The sequence below is a fragment of the Capra hircus genome, chromosome 15, assembly GCF_001704415.2.
Source record: "Capra hircus breed San Clemente chromosome 15, ASM170441v1, whole genome shotgun sequence".
NCBI classification, from domain to species: domain Eukaryota; kingdom Metazoa; phylum Chordata; class Mammalia; order Artiodactyla; family Bovidae; genus Capra; species Capra hircus.
The window spans coordinates 65,334,516-65,349,607 of record NC_030822.1 but is presented as its reverse complement, the minus strand read 5'-3'; the positions used below and the strand labels follow the sequence as shown (position 1 = coordinate 65,349,607).

At 38.1% G+C, this 15,092-nt stretch overlaps 1 protein-coding gene across 2 annotated transcripts in view; it reads right to left on the bottom strand.

Annotated features, from left to right (window-relative positions):
- ALKBH8 (alkB homolog 8, tRNA methyltransferase) overlaps positions 1 to 15,092 on the bottom strand; it is a 126,806-nt gene that overhangs the window by 101,898 nt on the left and 9,816 nt on the right. For both annotated transcript variants that reach the window (XM_018059848.1, XM_013969562.2), the window contains exon 3: positions 11,065 to 11,302. In XM_018059848.1, the coding sequence (XP_017915337.1) occupies positions 11,065 to 11,302 (238 nt within the window). The remainder of the gene's footprint in view (positions 1 to 11,064; positions 11,303 to 15,092) is intronic.

The following is a 15,092-nucleotide window of genomic DNA, read 5'->3' as shown; positions in this document are numbered from 1 at the left end:
ACCTTGCCAAGATTTGGCTTCTCCAGCTGGCCTTCCTATGGACTTGATGGTTATTGCAACTTGATTACAACTAGTTATACAACTTGATTACAACTAGTTATAAATAATTTGTTCTTTAACTTGTTCTCTGTTTCCAAATTGTTTATACCTTTATCTCTCTGCTACACTATGACTTTGTCAATGTTACTAGCTACATTACTTATAAGATTTTTGTCTCTTTCAGTATGTAACCAGGCATGCAACAAATATAATGATGACTACATAACTTCAAGCAACTGTTCAAAAATGTAGTTCTATATGCCATCAGTAATTGTGATAGTGTGATCCTACGTGTGGGAGGAAGCAGGCAAGGTAAAATATCTCATGGATCCTAATAGGTTGAAAGATAGAGGATCCAAAGAATCTTTTGTTATCTGTCAATGAGTCTAATCTGGAAATTACCAGAAGTGACATATCAACAAGAAGGAACTTTGGTCCAATCTAGGATGATCCGCCAAGTACCACAGGACAAAAAATGGTCATGAAATATCTCTCAAATATTGGTCAAATTTCCGACCATGGGCAGGGACTGTAAAATGGAGTATTTCCTGCCATATCAGTAATCAAGGATGTAACAACCATCAGTGATTTCAGGCCTCCAAACATAAATTGCTGAGCCCAGAGGGCACCCAAAAGAGAGGACAATGCCTTTAATTCAGCAACTGTCAGCTGTCACCACTCACTATGGAGAAAGAAGAACTAAAGATATAATAAAATCAAGAAACAGGGGGTGATTCCAAGATGGCAGAGGAACAGGATGAGGAGTCCACTTTCTCCCCAACAAATTCATCAAAAGATCATTTGAATATGGAGAAACTTCCACAGAACAGCTTCTCAACACTGGCAAAAGACACCAGACACCCATAAAGGTAGCCCAATGTCTTCAAAAGGAGGTAGGACAAAAGATAAAAGATGAAAACAGAGACAAAAGATTTAGAGATGGAGACCTGTCCCAGGTAGGGAGTCATGAAGAAGGAAAAGCTTCCACACAACAGGAAACACTCTCACGGGCGTGTCAGTGGGGAGCTGTGGCGTGTCAGTGGGGAGCTGTGGATTCTCAGCTGGAGCATAACTGGAAAAAAAAAAAGAAACCCACAGAATACATACTTAACCACAACTACCAGTGGAGAAGTGGCTGAGATACTCGCATCTGCCACTAGCGAGTGGGGGCTGGGCAGGGAGGCACTGGCTGTATCATCGGTTCTTAGGATAGATATCAGGCTTGGATGACCTGCGAACAATCTGAGTAGGCTAATATGACACAGCAACCGAAATATGGGATCGCCAGAGAGATGGGGAAAAAAAAGAACATTTCCTACAAAAGGCTCTAATGCCACGTGGTAACACCTGGTGCACTCGCAGAACAAAAGACTGCATCTGCATCCTAGCAAATACCAAAGGAGAGGAAGCTAGCTGCTATTTAGGGCCCTCCTTCCCCGGAGGCAGAGAGGCAGGTGTGCGACAGCCAGAGTCACAAGGCAAGGGGCCGCTGCAATGTTGGCACAAGAGACTGCATCTTCCACCAAGCTGTAAACAGGCTGCCAGCTAACCACGTCTTCCTGGATCCTGGAAGATTCACATCCCCAGGAGTGTCACAGCCTGAGATCAGCTTCCCAGAGGAGACACACGGGACACCTGGGACTAGGCCCTCAGAGCACACACAGGAAACCAAGCAGCAGGGACCAGGGAGATGGCTAAGATGCATGGCCCAACCGGGACAGTGGGCTCGCCAAGCACTGGCCACCTGAGCAGCTTGGACCTGGGATGAGCACTAAACAGGCAGCCCATCTGGGCCTGTGCCCTTGTGGGGCACCCAAGAACCTGAGAGGCTTAGATTTGGGAAGTGCACAAAACACAGGATCCACTTGGGAAAGGACCCTCACAGAGCACCCTGGAGCCTGAGCAGTGTGGACCCGGAAAGTAGACAGCACCTTGGGCTGCGGCAAACCCAGGATGGTCCCTCCAATGTGAGCATTGCCCACACATGCCAGCGGTATTTGTTTGCAATGTTCCTCCCTCTCCACAGCACAACTGAACAAGTGAGCCAAAATAAGTGGCCATCTTCACCCCCTCATGTCAGGGCAGAAATTAAGACACTGAAGAGACTTGCAAACAGGAAGCCAAAATAAACAAAGAAGGGGCAGCAACCCTGGAAGTGACAGGTGCAACAAATTAAAACCCTGAAGTTAATGCTGATACTGTGTATTTTGGGGGCAGCTACAGACCTTGAGGACAAGTACAAGCCAGACCAAGGGACAATCTGACACAGAACTGAACCCACATTGCCCACAACAGCTCCATAGAAATCCCTACATATATTTTTACTATTATCACTTTTCAAATTTTTGAAAATTGAATTCTTTATTACTCCTTTAACTTTCATTTTTATAGCCTACTGTCAGCTTTCTAAAAAAAAAAAGAAAGAAAAAAACTAGTTTTTTTTTAAACGAATTCCATACATATCTTAATTTTTGTGATCAATTTTGTGTTTTCTATACTGGATCTTTGGGAGTTTACCCTCTAGTCTAAGTTTTTAATCTTTGCTTTTTGATATTTATTATTAATTTTCTGCCTTTAAGAATCTAATCTTCAATATCCATTTTTACTTTGGCATTTGATTACTGGCTTGATAGCTCTCTCCCCTTTTGACTCTCACTTTTCTCCTCCTGGTCTCCTCTATCACCCTCCTCCCTCTTCTCTATATAACCCTGTGAATCGCTCTGGGTGTTCCTGGCTGTGGAGAGCACTTAGGGATTTGATTACTGGCTTGACAGCTCTCTCCCCTTTTGACTCTTCCCTTTTCTCCTCCTGGTCACTCTATCACCCTCCTCCTTCTTCTCTTCTCTATATAACTGTGAATTTCTCTGGGTATTCCTGGCTGTGGAGAGGACTTAGGGACTTTATTACTGGCTTGACTGCTCTCTCCACTTTTGTCTCTTCCCTTTTCTCCTCCTGGTCACCTCTATCTCCCTCCTCCCTCTTCTCTTCTCTTCTCTCTACAACTCTGTGAAATCCTCTGGCTGTTCAGAATTGTTTCACCATTAACCTGGGGGTTTTATCTTCTATGCTGTATGGATGGAGAAGTCGTGAGGCTACAGTAAGATTGGGAACGAAACCCAGAGGCAGGAGGCTCAACTCCAGAACTTTAGAACATCAGAGAATTCCTGACTCGGGGAACATTAATAGACAAGAGCCCACCCCAAAGACTCCATACCTACACTGAAACCAAGCTCCACCAAAAGCCAGCAAGTTTCAGTTCAAGACACCACACTAATTCTCCAGCAAAACAGGAACACAACCCTGAACATTAAAAGATGGGTGGCCTGAAGCCATACCAAACCCAGAGACAACCCAAAACTACTACTGAACATCTCAATGCACTCTGGAGAGAAGAGATCCAGCTCCAACCACCAGAATACAGACACTGGTTCTCCCACCCAAGAAACCTTGACAAGCTACTGGTCCAACCTCACCCACAGTGAGCAGACTCCACAATTAAGAGGAACCACAACCTTCCAGACTGCAGAAAGGGCACCCCAAACACAGCAAGCTAAGCAAAATGAAAACACAGAAATCTCCAGCAGATGAAGAAACATGATAAAACCCCACCAAACCAAACATAAAAGAGGTAAACAGGGAATCTATCTGAAAAAGAATTCAGGATAATTATAGTAAAGATGATCCAAAATTTTGCAAAAAAAAATTGAGTTAAAGATAAATAGACTAGAGACAAGGATTGAGAAGATGCAAGAAATGTTTAACAAGGACCTACGAGAAACAAAGAAGAGTCAATCAATAATGAACAATGCAATAACTAAGATTAAAAACACTCTGGAGGAAACCAACAGTAGAATAACTGAGACAGAAGAGAGAAAAAGTGAGGTGGAAGATAGAATGGTAGAAATAAATTAAGAAGAGAGAGAAAAATAAAAAGAAATGAGGACAACCTCAGAGACCACTGGGACAATGTTAAACGCCCCAACAGTTGAATCATACATATTCCAGAAGAAGACGAAAAGAAAGGGCATGAGAAAATATTTGAGGAAATAATGGTTGAAAACTTCCCTAAAATGGGGGAGGAAATAGCCTAGAAACCCAGAGAATCCCAAACAGGATGAACCCAAGGCAAAACACCCCAAGACACATATTAGTCAAACTAACAAAAATTATACACAAAGAGCAAATATTAAAAGCAGCAAGGGAAGAGCAATAAATCATACATAAGGGGATCCCCATAAGGATAACAGCTGATCTTTCAAAGGAAACTCTTCTGGTTAGAACAGAATGGCAGGGCATACTTAAAGTGATGAAAGAGAAGACCCTACAACCAAGATTACTCTACCCAGCAAGGATCTCACTCAGATATGAAGGAGAATTCAAAGGCTTTACAGACAAGCAAAAGCTGAGACAATGCAGCACCACCAAACCAGCTCTTTAACAAATGCTAAAGAATCTTCTCTAGACAGAAAACACAGAGAAGGTTTATAAAAACGCACCCCAAATAACAAAGTAAATGGTAACAGGATCACATTTATCAATAATTTATCTTATACGTAAATGGGTTAAATGCTCCAACCAAGAGACAAAGACTGGCCAAATGGATACAAAAACAAAACCTCTATATGTGCTGTCTACAAGAGACCCACATCAAACCTAGGGACACATACAGATTGAAAGTAAGAGGCTGGAAGATGATATTTCATGCAAATGGAGACCAAAAGAAAGCAGGAGTAGCAATACTCATATTAGATAAAATAGACTTTGAAATAAAAACCATGATAAGAGACAAAGAAGAACACTACATAATGATCAAGAGACCAATCCAAGAAAAAGATGTAGCAATTATAAATATATATGCACTGAACATAGGAGCACCTGAATAATGTAAGGCAAATGCTAACAATATGAAAGGAGAAATTAACAGTAACGCAATAATAGTGGGGGAATTTAATACCCCACTTACACCTATGGATACATCAGCCAAACAGAAAATTAGCAAAGAAACACAAGCTTCAAACTATGCAATGGACCAGTTAAACCTAACTGATATCTACAGGGCATTTCACCCCAAAACAATGGATTTTACCTTTTTCTCAAGTGCACACGGAACATTCTCCGGGATAGATCATATCCTAGGCCTAAAATCCAGCCTTGGTAAATTTTAAAAACTTGGAATTGTTTCAAGCATCTTTTCTGATCACAATGCAGTAACATTAGATAACAACTACAGGGAAAAAAAAAAAACTATAAAAAACACAAACATAAAGAAGCTAAACAACATGCTTCTGAATAACCAACAGTAATGGAAGAAGTCAAAAAGGAAATCAAAATATGCATAGAAACAAATGATAATGAAAACACAACAGTCCAAAACCTATGGGATTCAATAAAAGCAATGCTAAGAGGGAGGTTCATAGCAATACAAGCCTACCTCAAGAAACAAGAGAAACATCAAATAAGCAACCTAACTTTACACATAAGCAACTAGAAAAGAACAACAACCAAAAAATAGACAAAACAGACAAACCGTTAGACAGACTCATCAATGAAAAAAGGAAGAAGAATCAAATCAACAAAATTAGAAATAAAAATGGAGATATCACAACAGACAATACAGAAATACAAGCGATCATAAGACTACTATGATCAACTATTTGTGAATAAAATGGACAACTTGGAAGAAATGGAAAAATTCTTAGAAAAGTATAACCTTCCAAAACTGAACCAGGACGAAATAGAAAATCTGAACAGACCAATTATGAGCATGGAAATAAAACTGTAATCAAAAATCTTCCAACAAACAAAAGCCCAGGATCAGATGGCTTCACAAGTGAATTCTACCAAAAATGTAAAGAGCTAACACCTATCCTACTCAAACTCTTTCAGAATATTGCAGAGGAAGGTAAACTCCCAAACTCATTCTATGAGGCCACCATCACCCTAATACCAAAACCAGACAAAAATGCCACAAAGAAAAAAAAAGAGGAAAACTCCAAGTCAATATCACTGATGAACATAGATGCAAAATCCTCAACAAAACTCTACCAAACAGAATCCACCAGCATATTAAAAAGATCATATATCATGACCAAGTGGGCTTTGTTCCAGGGAGGCAAGGATTCTTCAATATTCACAAATCAATCAGTGTGATATACCACATTAACAAAATGAAAGATAAAAACCATATGATTATTTCAACAGATGCAGAGAAACCCATTTAAGAACTTAAAAAAAAAAAAAAAAACTGTCCAGAAAGCAGGAATAGAAGGAACATACCTCAACATAATGAAAGCCACATATAACAAACCCACAGTGAACATTATCCTCAATGGTGAAAAACTAAAAGGATTTTCTCTAGAATGAGGAAAAATGGGTGCCAGGCCTAGCCACAGCAATCAAAGAAGAAATAAAAGGAATCCAAATTGGAAAAGAAGTAAAACTCTCACTGTTTGCAGATGACATGATCCTCTATATAGAAAACCCTAAAGATACCACTGGAAAATTACTAGAGCTAATCAATTAATATAGTAAAGTTGCAGGATATAAAATTAATACATGGATATCACTTGAATTCCTATACACTAACAATGAAAAAACAGAAAGAGAAATTAAGGAAACAATCCCATTCACCATTGCAATGAAAAGAATAAAATATTTAGGAATAAATTTACCTAAAGAAACAAAAGACCTATATATAGAAAACTATAAAACAATGATGAAAGAAATCAAAGATGACACAAATAGATGGAGAAATATACCATGTTCGTGGATTGGAAGAATCAATGTAGAGAAAATGAGTACACTACCCAAAGCAATCTATAGATTCAATGCAATTCCTATAAAGCTACCAATGGTATTTTCAACAGAACTAGAACAAATAATTTCACAATTTGTATGGAAACACAAAAAACCTCAAATAGCCAAAGCAATCTTGAGAAAGAAGAATGGAACTGGAGGAATCAACCTGCCTGAATTCAGACTATATTACAAAGCTACAATCATCAACACAGTATGGTATTGGCACAAAGACAGAAATATAGATCAATGGAACAAAATAGAAAGCCCAGAGATACATCCATGCACTCCTGGACACCTTATATTTTTGACAAAGGAGGCAAAAACATACAATTGAGAAAAGACAGTCATCTCTCTAGCAAGTGGTGCTGGGGAAACTGGTCAACCATGTGTAAAAGAATGAAACTAGAACTCTTTCTAACACAATACACAAAATTAACTTCAAAATGGATTAAAGATCTAAATGTAACACCAGAAACTATAAAACTTTTAGAGGAAAATATAGACAGAACACTTAAACCACAAGAAGATCCTCTATGTCCCACCTCCCAGAGTAATGGAAATAAAAACAAACATAAACAAATGGAACCTAATTAAACTTAAAAGCTTTTGCAAATGAAGGAAACTATAAGCAATGTGAAAAGGCAGTCTTCAGAATAAAAGAAAATAACAGCAAATGAAACAACTGACAAAGAATTAATCTCCAAAATATACAAGCAGCCCATGCAACTCAATACCAGAAAAACAAATAACCCAATCAAAAAACGGCCAAATAATTAAACAGACATTTCTCCAAAGAAGACATACAGATGGCTAATAAACACGTGAAAAGATGCTCAACATCACTCATTAGAAAAATGCAAATCAAAACCATGATGAGGTATCATCTCATGCCAGTCAGAATGACCACCATCAAAATGTCTACAAACAGTAAATGTTGGAGAGGGTGTGGAGTAAAGGGAACCCTTTTACACTGTTAGTGGGAATGCATACTGGTACAGCCACTATGGAGAACCATATTGAGATTCCCTATAAGACTGCAAATAGAACTGTCATACGACCCAGCAATCCCAGTGCTGGGCATACACACCGAGGAAACCAGATTTGAAAGAGACACATGTACCCCAATGTTCACTGCATCACTGTTTACAATAGGTAGGACATGAAAGCAACCAAGGTGTCCATTGGCAGATGCATGGTTAAGGAAATTGTGGTACATATACACAATGCAATATGATGCAACTATAAAAGGGAAGACATTTGAGTCAGTTCTAATGAGGTGGATAAACTGGAATCTATCATACAGAGTGAAGTAAGTGAGAAAGAGAAACACCAATTCAGTATAACAACCCATATATATGGAATTTACAAAGATGGTAATGACGATCCTATATGCAAGGCAACAAAACAGACACCGATGTAAAGAACAGACTTTTGGACTCTGTGGGAGAACGCGAAAGTGGGATAATTTGAGAGAATAGCACTGAAACATGTATATTACCATATGTAAAATAGATGACCATGCAAGTTCAATGCATGGAGCAGGGCACCCAAAGACAGTGCTCTCAGACAACCCAGAGAGATGGGGTGAGGAGGGAGATGGGTGCGGGGTTCAGGATGGGCGGACACATGTGCACCTGTAGCTGACTCATGTCGACGTATGGCAAAAACCATCCCAATACTGTAAAGTAATATCCTTCAATTAAAATAGTTAATTTTTTTTTTTAAGTCAAGAAACAGGATTCTGGCCCCACACAAGTGAGGTACACGTGGAAGAAATTATTTCAATATACCCAGACGCTTGCATCTTTCTAAACTTAGAAAAGTGTTAAATTCCTTAACTTGAAAGATATACGATTTTCCCTAATTAACAGTTAATCTTTGACATTCAGACTACCTGCCCCACTGTATTGCAAACTCCTACATAACTTGACTGCTTCCCCCACTGCCTCAAAGCAGTTTCTCAGGACTACTTGAGATGCTGTCTACTGGGCTTGAAGTCCTAAACATTCCCACAAAATAAAACATAACTGTTAATTTCTAGGTTATGACTGTTTTTTTTTTTAGTCAACATTCTAAGCCTCATTTTTAGAAATAATAATGTTGAGAGGCATATAACATATCAGTATGTGTGCTGCCAAAGGGAGCCCAGCACACAACATATTAAAAATATAAAAATTAAGGCTAAGATAAAAGTCATGGTACATTTTATCTACTGCAATTACCAATAGCAAACACAACAGTATTTACTTAAGTATTTTGTTTGAACACAATCAGGCCACTTTTTAAATCTAAGAAAGGTTTCTCATATCTACAGTATGCCCTTCCATAAACAAACCAGATTCTAAATACTTAATATAAAATTTAAATATTCATTTTTGCTTCTATGGTCAAGTAATAGAAAAATGTGAAATAACAGTATGGTGGTTTCTCAAAAATCTAGAGTAGCTATATGTCCCAGCAATTCCACTCCTGGGCATACATCTGGACAAAACTATAATCAAAACAATACACACACACACCAATGTTCCCAGTAGCATTATTTACAACAGCCAAGACATGGAAGAAACATAAATGCCCATCGACAGATGAATGGATAAAGAAGATGTATGTGTATATAAACACACACACACACACACACACACACACACACACACACAACGGAATACTACTCAGCCATAAAAAATGAAAGAATGCCATCTGTAGCAACATGGATCGAAAGAGATTATCATTCGAAGGTAAGTGAGAAAGAGAGAGACAAATACCATATGATATCTCTTATATATGGAATCTAAAATATGACACATATGATCTTATTTACAAAACAGAAACAGACTTACAGATATAGAGAGCAGATTTTTGGTTGCTTGCCAAGGGCAGGGAAGTAGGAGGGGCATGGTTTGTGAGTTTGGTGGGGTTACCAGATGCAAGCTACTGCATATAAAATGGATAAACAACAAGGTCCTACTGTGTAGCACAGGAAACTATATTCAGTATTCCATAGTAAACCATAGTGTAAAATATATCACATATATATTAACTGAATCACCTCGCTATATACCAGAAACTAACACAACACTGTAAGTCAACTATACTTCAATTAAAAAAAAAAAGAAAACCTCTGGATCTAATATAGGATTTCAAATAAAAATCATTCCAAAATTCATTTCATGCAATTTCTTACATTGTTCAACATGCTGGAGGAAAACCCAATGATAATATTCTCTGATTAAGATTTATTTTTAAATCACATAATTTTAAAAAACTGACCACAAAAACAAAATATGAAAACAATCTGCTTTGCAAAATCTGAAAGCTTAAGTCAGATTTAAAATTAAGTACATATAGACACTGAGAATCATAACTTATAAAACATATCTTTAATAGAGTTATTTAAAGCTTCCTTTGAGTCTTATTTTAAAAAACATAATTTTGACATACACTCACTTACTTACCCACAGCGTATCTAGACAAAACTGTTTAACTGCCTAAACAGGTAGCAAATGAATATAATCGCAGGAGATGAGATGTTTAAACATCAAAGTTCATCTCAATATACTTCATTTCCATGGGTCAGTGGTGAAAAGATTGAATAACCCCTATAGCAATTTGGTAAATCAGTCTGTCAAACTTTTATTTAAATTCGTTAACTGAATTTATTTAAATAAAATCAAATTTTAAAATCCACAGAATCATGCTTGACAACACAGATGTAAAATATGAACATATTTCTACCAACACAGAAAGTTCAACTGACTATCACCACTATAAAGCTTCATGCATCTTTGGTGGCTAAAGCTGTTCCTCCATAATTGTGAACCTTGGCACACAATCATTTGGATCACAGTTAATTCCTAAGTGATTAATTGAAAGCTTCTAGGTAGACACTGTAAAATAAATCTGAACCCTTAACAATTAATACTGAAAAACACAATTAGACAGCAGGGTTCCAAAATAAATAACATATATAATAAAGATATTATTAGTTTGGTGGGACCAGCTCCTCAGAAATAATAAGCTATATCTAAATTATCTCCCTTCAACTACTAGTCCCATACTTATATAATAGTAGGCATTTAAAGAATGTTATAAAAAAAAAAAAGGGGGAGAGATTGCTTAAGCCCCAAATGGGATGTCCAAAAGTCAACAACTGAAACTTTTGACTTAGATATGAAAGAAAACTCACACAAAAGCAAAAACCATTTTTAAAAAGATACCTGTATGACATACCTTTTTCCACAAAATTCAAGTACAGGATGATCTTTTGTCCTAAATCATCCACTATTTCTTTGCCATTGAGCGTATCATAGGCTTTCTTGGATTCTTCTACAGTTTTGTATCTTACACATGAGTAGGGTTTATTAGGTGGCATTAAGAGAGCATCCACCAATCCACATTTCTCTAAAACTGGGAGCAGTTGGTTCCTACTCACTTGATTACCCAAACCACCATTGGCAACAATCAGACTCTAAAAAGACAAAAAAAAGAAAGTAACATGAGCAGTTGATATCAATCTGTTATTTTTAAATAACATTTTAAAATAAAATATTGCAAACGATACTGATTTTTAAATAGCCTTTTAGTGACCATAAACACAAATTAAAAGATAACTTTCACTGTTCATAAATTTAACATAATGAAACAGAAAGAAGAGGTAGAGAGGAGAAGAAACAAGGATTTACATAAATCTTGCTTTTTGGCTAGACACTGTGCTATATGATTTTATACTCAATCTTCAGTAAAACAATCTTCACAACAATCCTGTGTGTGCTCAGTCACGTCCAACTCCTTATGGCCCCACAGACTGTAGCCCACCAAGCTCTTCTGTCCATGGAGTTTTCTAGGCAAGAACAGAGGAGCAGTTTGCCATTTCCTACTCCAGGGTATCTTCCCAACCAAGGGATTGAACCTGCATCCCTGAAACTCCTTCACTGGCAGGTAGATTCATCACTAGCACAACCCGAGAAGCCCTCACAATAATCCTACAAAGTGGGTAATATTAGTCCCACTTCATATGGTAAGAAACTAAAAATCAGAAAATGAGGTTAAGGTAGTAATTAGTTGGGGGTGAGTTTAAAATTTACTTCTGTCAGTTTCCAGAATCTATACTTTTTGATATAACCATTATACAATGTTTACTAAAAACTAAAGGTAAAGGTACTGGCTCAAAGAAAAAAAAAAAACAATTACAAGTTCTATTGAATATGAAATAGGAAAAGTTTCCTGTGTCTGGATTATCCAGTCATTTTGCAATTAAATTTTTTTTCTTTGAAAATATCATGCTTACTTCCTTGTCATTTGCAATCCTGTTCAACTTTACTCAAGGAATTTGGTGGGGAAGAGGTCTCCTATTTTTATCCTAATGCTTGAAGCCTTATAGTCTCTGTACTTAAAAACATTCTTCACCATGTTAAGATCTTTAAATTCTGAAGCATAACAAAAGTAAACAACTAGTGGCCTACCCGCATCAGGTTCATCATTTACACCAGATATTGGCAAAGCTTTTCTGAAAAATGCCAGAGAGGAAATATTCTAGGTTTCACAGATCATATAAGGCTCTGTCACATAGTCCCATTAATTGTTTTTTGTTGTTGTTCAGTCATCCAGTTGTGCTCAACTCTTTGCGACCCCAGGGACTGCAGCATGCCAGGCCTCCCTGTCCCTCATCATCTCCTGAAGTTTGCCCAAGTTCATGTCCATTGCATCGGTGATGCCATCCAGCATCTCATTCTCTGACACCCTCTTCTTCTGCCCTCAATCTTTTCCCAGCATCAGGGACTTTTCTAATGAGTCAGCTGTTTGCATCAGTTGACCAAAATACTGGAGCTTCAGCTTCAGCATTAGTTCTTCCAAAGTGTATTCAGGGTTGATTTCCCTTAAGATTAACTGGTTTGATCTCCCTGCTGTCCAAGGGACTTTCAGGAGTCTTCTCCAGCACCACAGTTCGAAGGCATCAACTCTTTGATGTTCTGCCTTCTTTACAATCCAGCTCTCACAACCACACATGACCACTGGGGAGACCACAGCCTTGACTATACAGACCTTTTGTCGGCAGAGTAATATGTCTGCTTTTCAACACACTATCTAGGTTTGTCATAATTTTCCTGCCAAGAAGCAATCATCTTCTGATTTCATGGCTGCAGTTACCATCTGTGGTGATTTTAGAGCCCAAGAGAAGGAAAGCTGTCACTACTTCCACCTTTCCCCCTTCTATTTGCCATGTAGTAATAGGGCAGGATGCCATGATCTTAGTTTTATTAATATTTAGTTTTAAGCTAGCTAAATCACTCTCCTCCTTCACCCTCATCAAGAGGTTGATCAAGAGGTTCTTTAGTTCCTCTTCACTTTTTGCCATTAGAGTGGTATCATCCACATAACTGAGATTGTTGATGTTTCTCCCACCTATCTTGAGTCCAGCTTATAACTCATCCAGCCTGGCATTTCTCATAATGTGCTCAGCATACAGGTTAAATAAACAGGGTGACAGCAGACAGCCCTGTCATACTCCTTTCTTAATTCTGAACCAATCAGTTATTTTGTACAGGGTTCTAACAGTTGCTTCATGACATGCAGAAAGCTTTCTCAGGAGATAGGCTAGATGGGTCTGGTATTCCCATCTCTTTGAGAGCTTTCCACAATTTGTTATGATCCACACAGTCAAAGGCTTTAGTGTAGTTGATGAAACAGAGATAGATGTTTTTCTGGAATTCCCTTGCTTTCTCTATGATCAGACGAGTGTTGGCAATTTGATCTCTGGTTACTCTGCCCTTTCTAAACCCAGCTTGGACATCTGGAAGTTCTTGGTTCACGTATTGCTGAAGCCTAGTATGCAAGATTTTAAGCATGACCTTACTAGCATGGGAGATGAGTACAACTGTCTGATGGTTTGAATATTCTTTAGTACTACCCTTCTTGGGGACTGGAATGAGGATTGACCTTTACCAGTCCTGTGGCCACTGCTGGGTCTTCCAGATTTGCTGATACATTGAGTGCAGCTCTATGATAGCATCATCCTTTGGGGTTTTGAACAGCTACTAGAATTCCATCACATCCACTAGCTTTCTTAACAGCAGTGCTTCCTAAGTAAGGGCCACTTGACTTCACACTCCAGAATATCTGGCTCTGGGCTCTGGGTAACTGACCACACTATCATACTTATCCAGTTCATCAAGATCTTTTTTGTACAGTTCCTCCATGTGTTCCTTCCATCTCTTCCTGATCTCTTCAGCATCTATTAAGTCTCTATTTAGTTATAATTTTTTAACAACCCTTAAAATATAAAACTCATTCTTAGCTAACAAGTCAGACTTGACCTGAGGACAGTAGTCTGACAACACTTGATTTATATGAAGCTGGAGTTTAGAACATAATGTATCAGTTTCATATGTATAAAATGAGAAGGTTCATATTTAGAACCTTGTTTTAAAAGAATGTAAAAGAAATTACTGTAAAATTGGATAATAAGTAAAGCTCTGCTCTGTTATGGGGCAGCCAATATTTTATATGTACGGTGGCTCAATGGTAAAGAATCCACCTGCAGTGCAGGAGAAACAGGTTTGATCCCTGGGTGGGGAAGGTGCCCTGGAGAAGGAAATGTCAACCCACTCCAGTATTCTTGCCTGGGAAATCCCATGGAGAGAGGAGCCTGGCAAACTACCATCCATGGGGTTTCAAAAGAGCCGAACAGGACTTAGTGATGAAAGAACATGTAAGTATACACACATACACACAGACAATAAGCATACTAATACAATACTATAAAACATGGTATAAAATTTAGTCTCAGATGGTTTACCCTGGACCTCATTCAGTGAGATTATAAACTAAAGTACCAGAATAGCTTTGGTCATATGTAGCCATAATACAAAAATATTTCCAGTATTCCCAAATCTAAGGAACTACAACAGTTTTGTAACTGACAAGGATCCATACCCCACCCAGGAATTGGCGAAGACAGTGAGAGGTGACCTGAGGAGTAACAGCAGTACTCAAAGATGCTTTCCAAGTGATTTGTGGGCAATGCTAAAGTCAAACCACACAAAAACAAGTGCAATGCAGGAGGGAAGGGAGGAACTTACTATTACATGTGGGCTATACAATTAATGCTTACTTTAATAAACAGTTGTTCAGTCAAGCAATTTTTCCAATAATATGAAGAAAAGAATTCAGATTTTTTTAAAGTTATCTTCAGTCCTGATAAGTTGAGGACCATGGCTCTAGAAAACCCTAACAATCACTATAACATTGTACAAAGATAC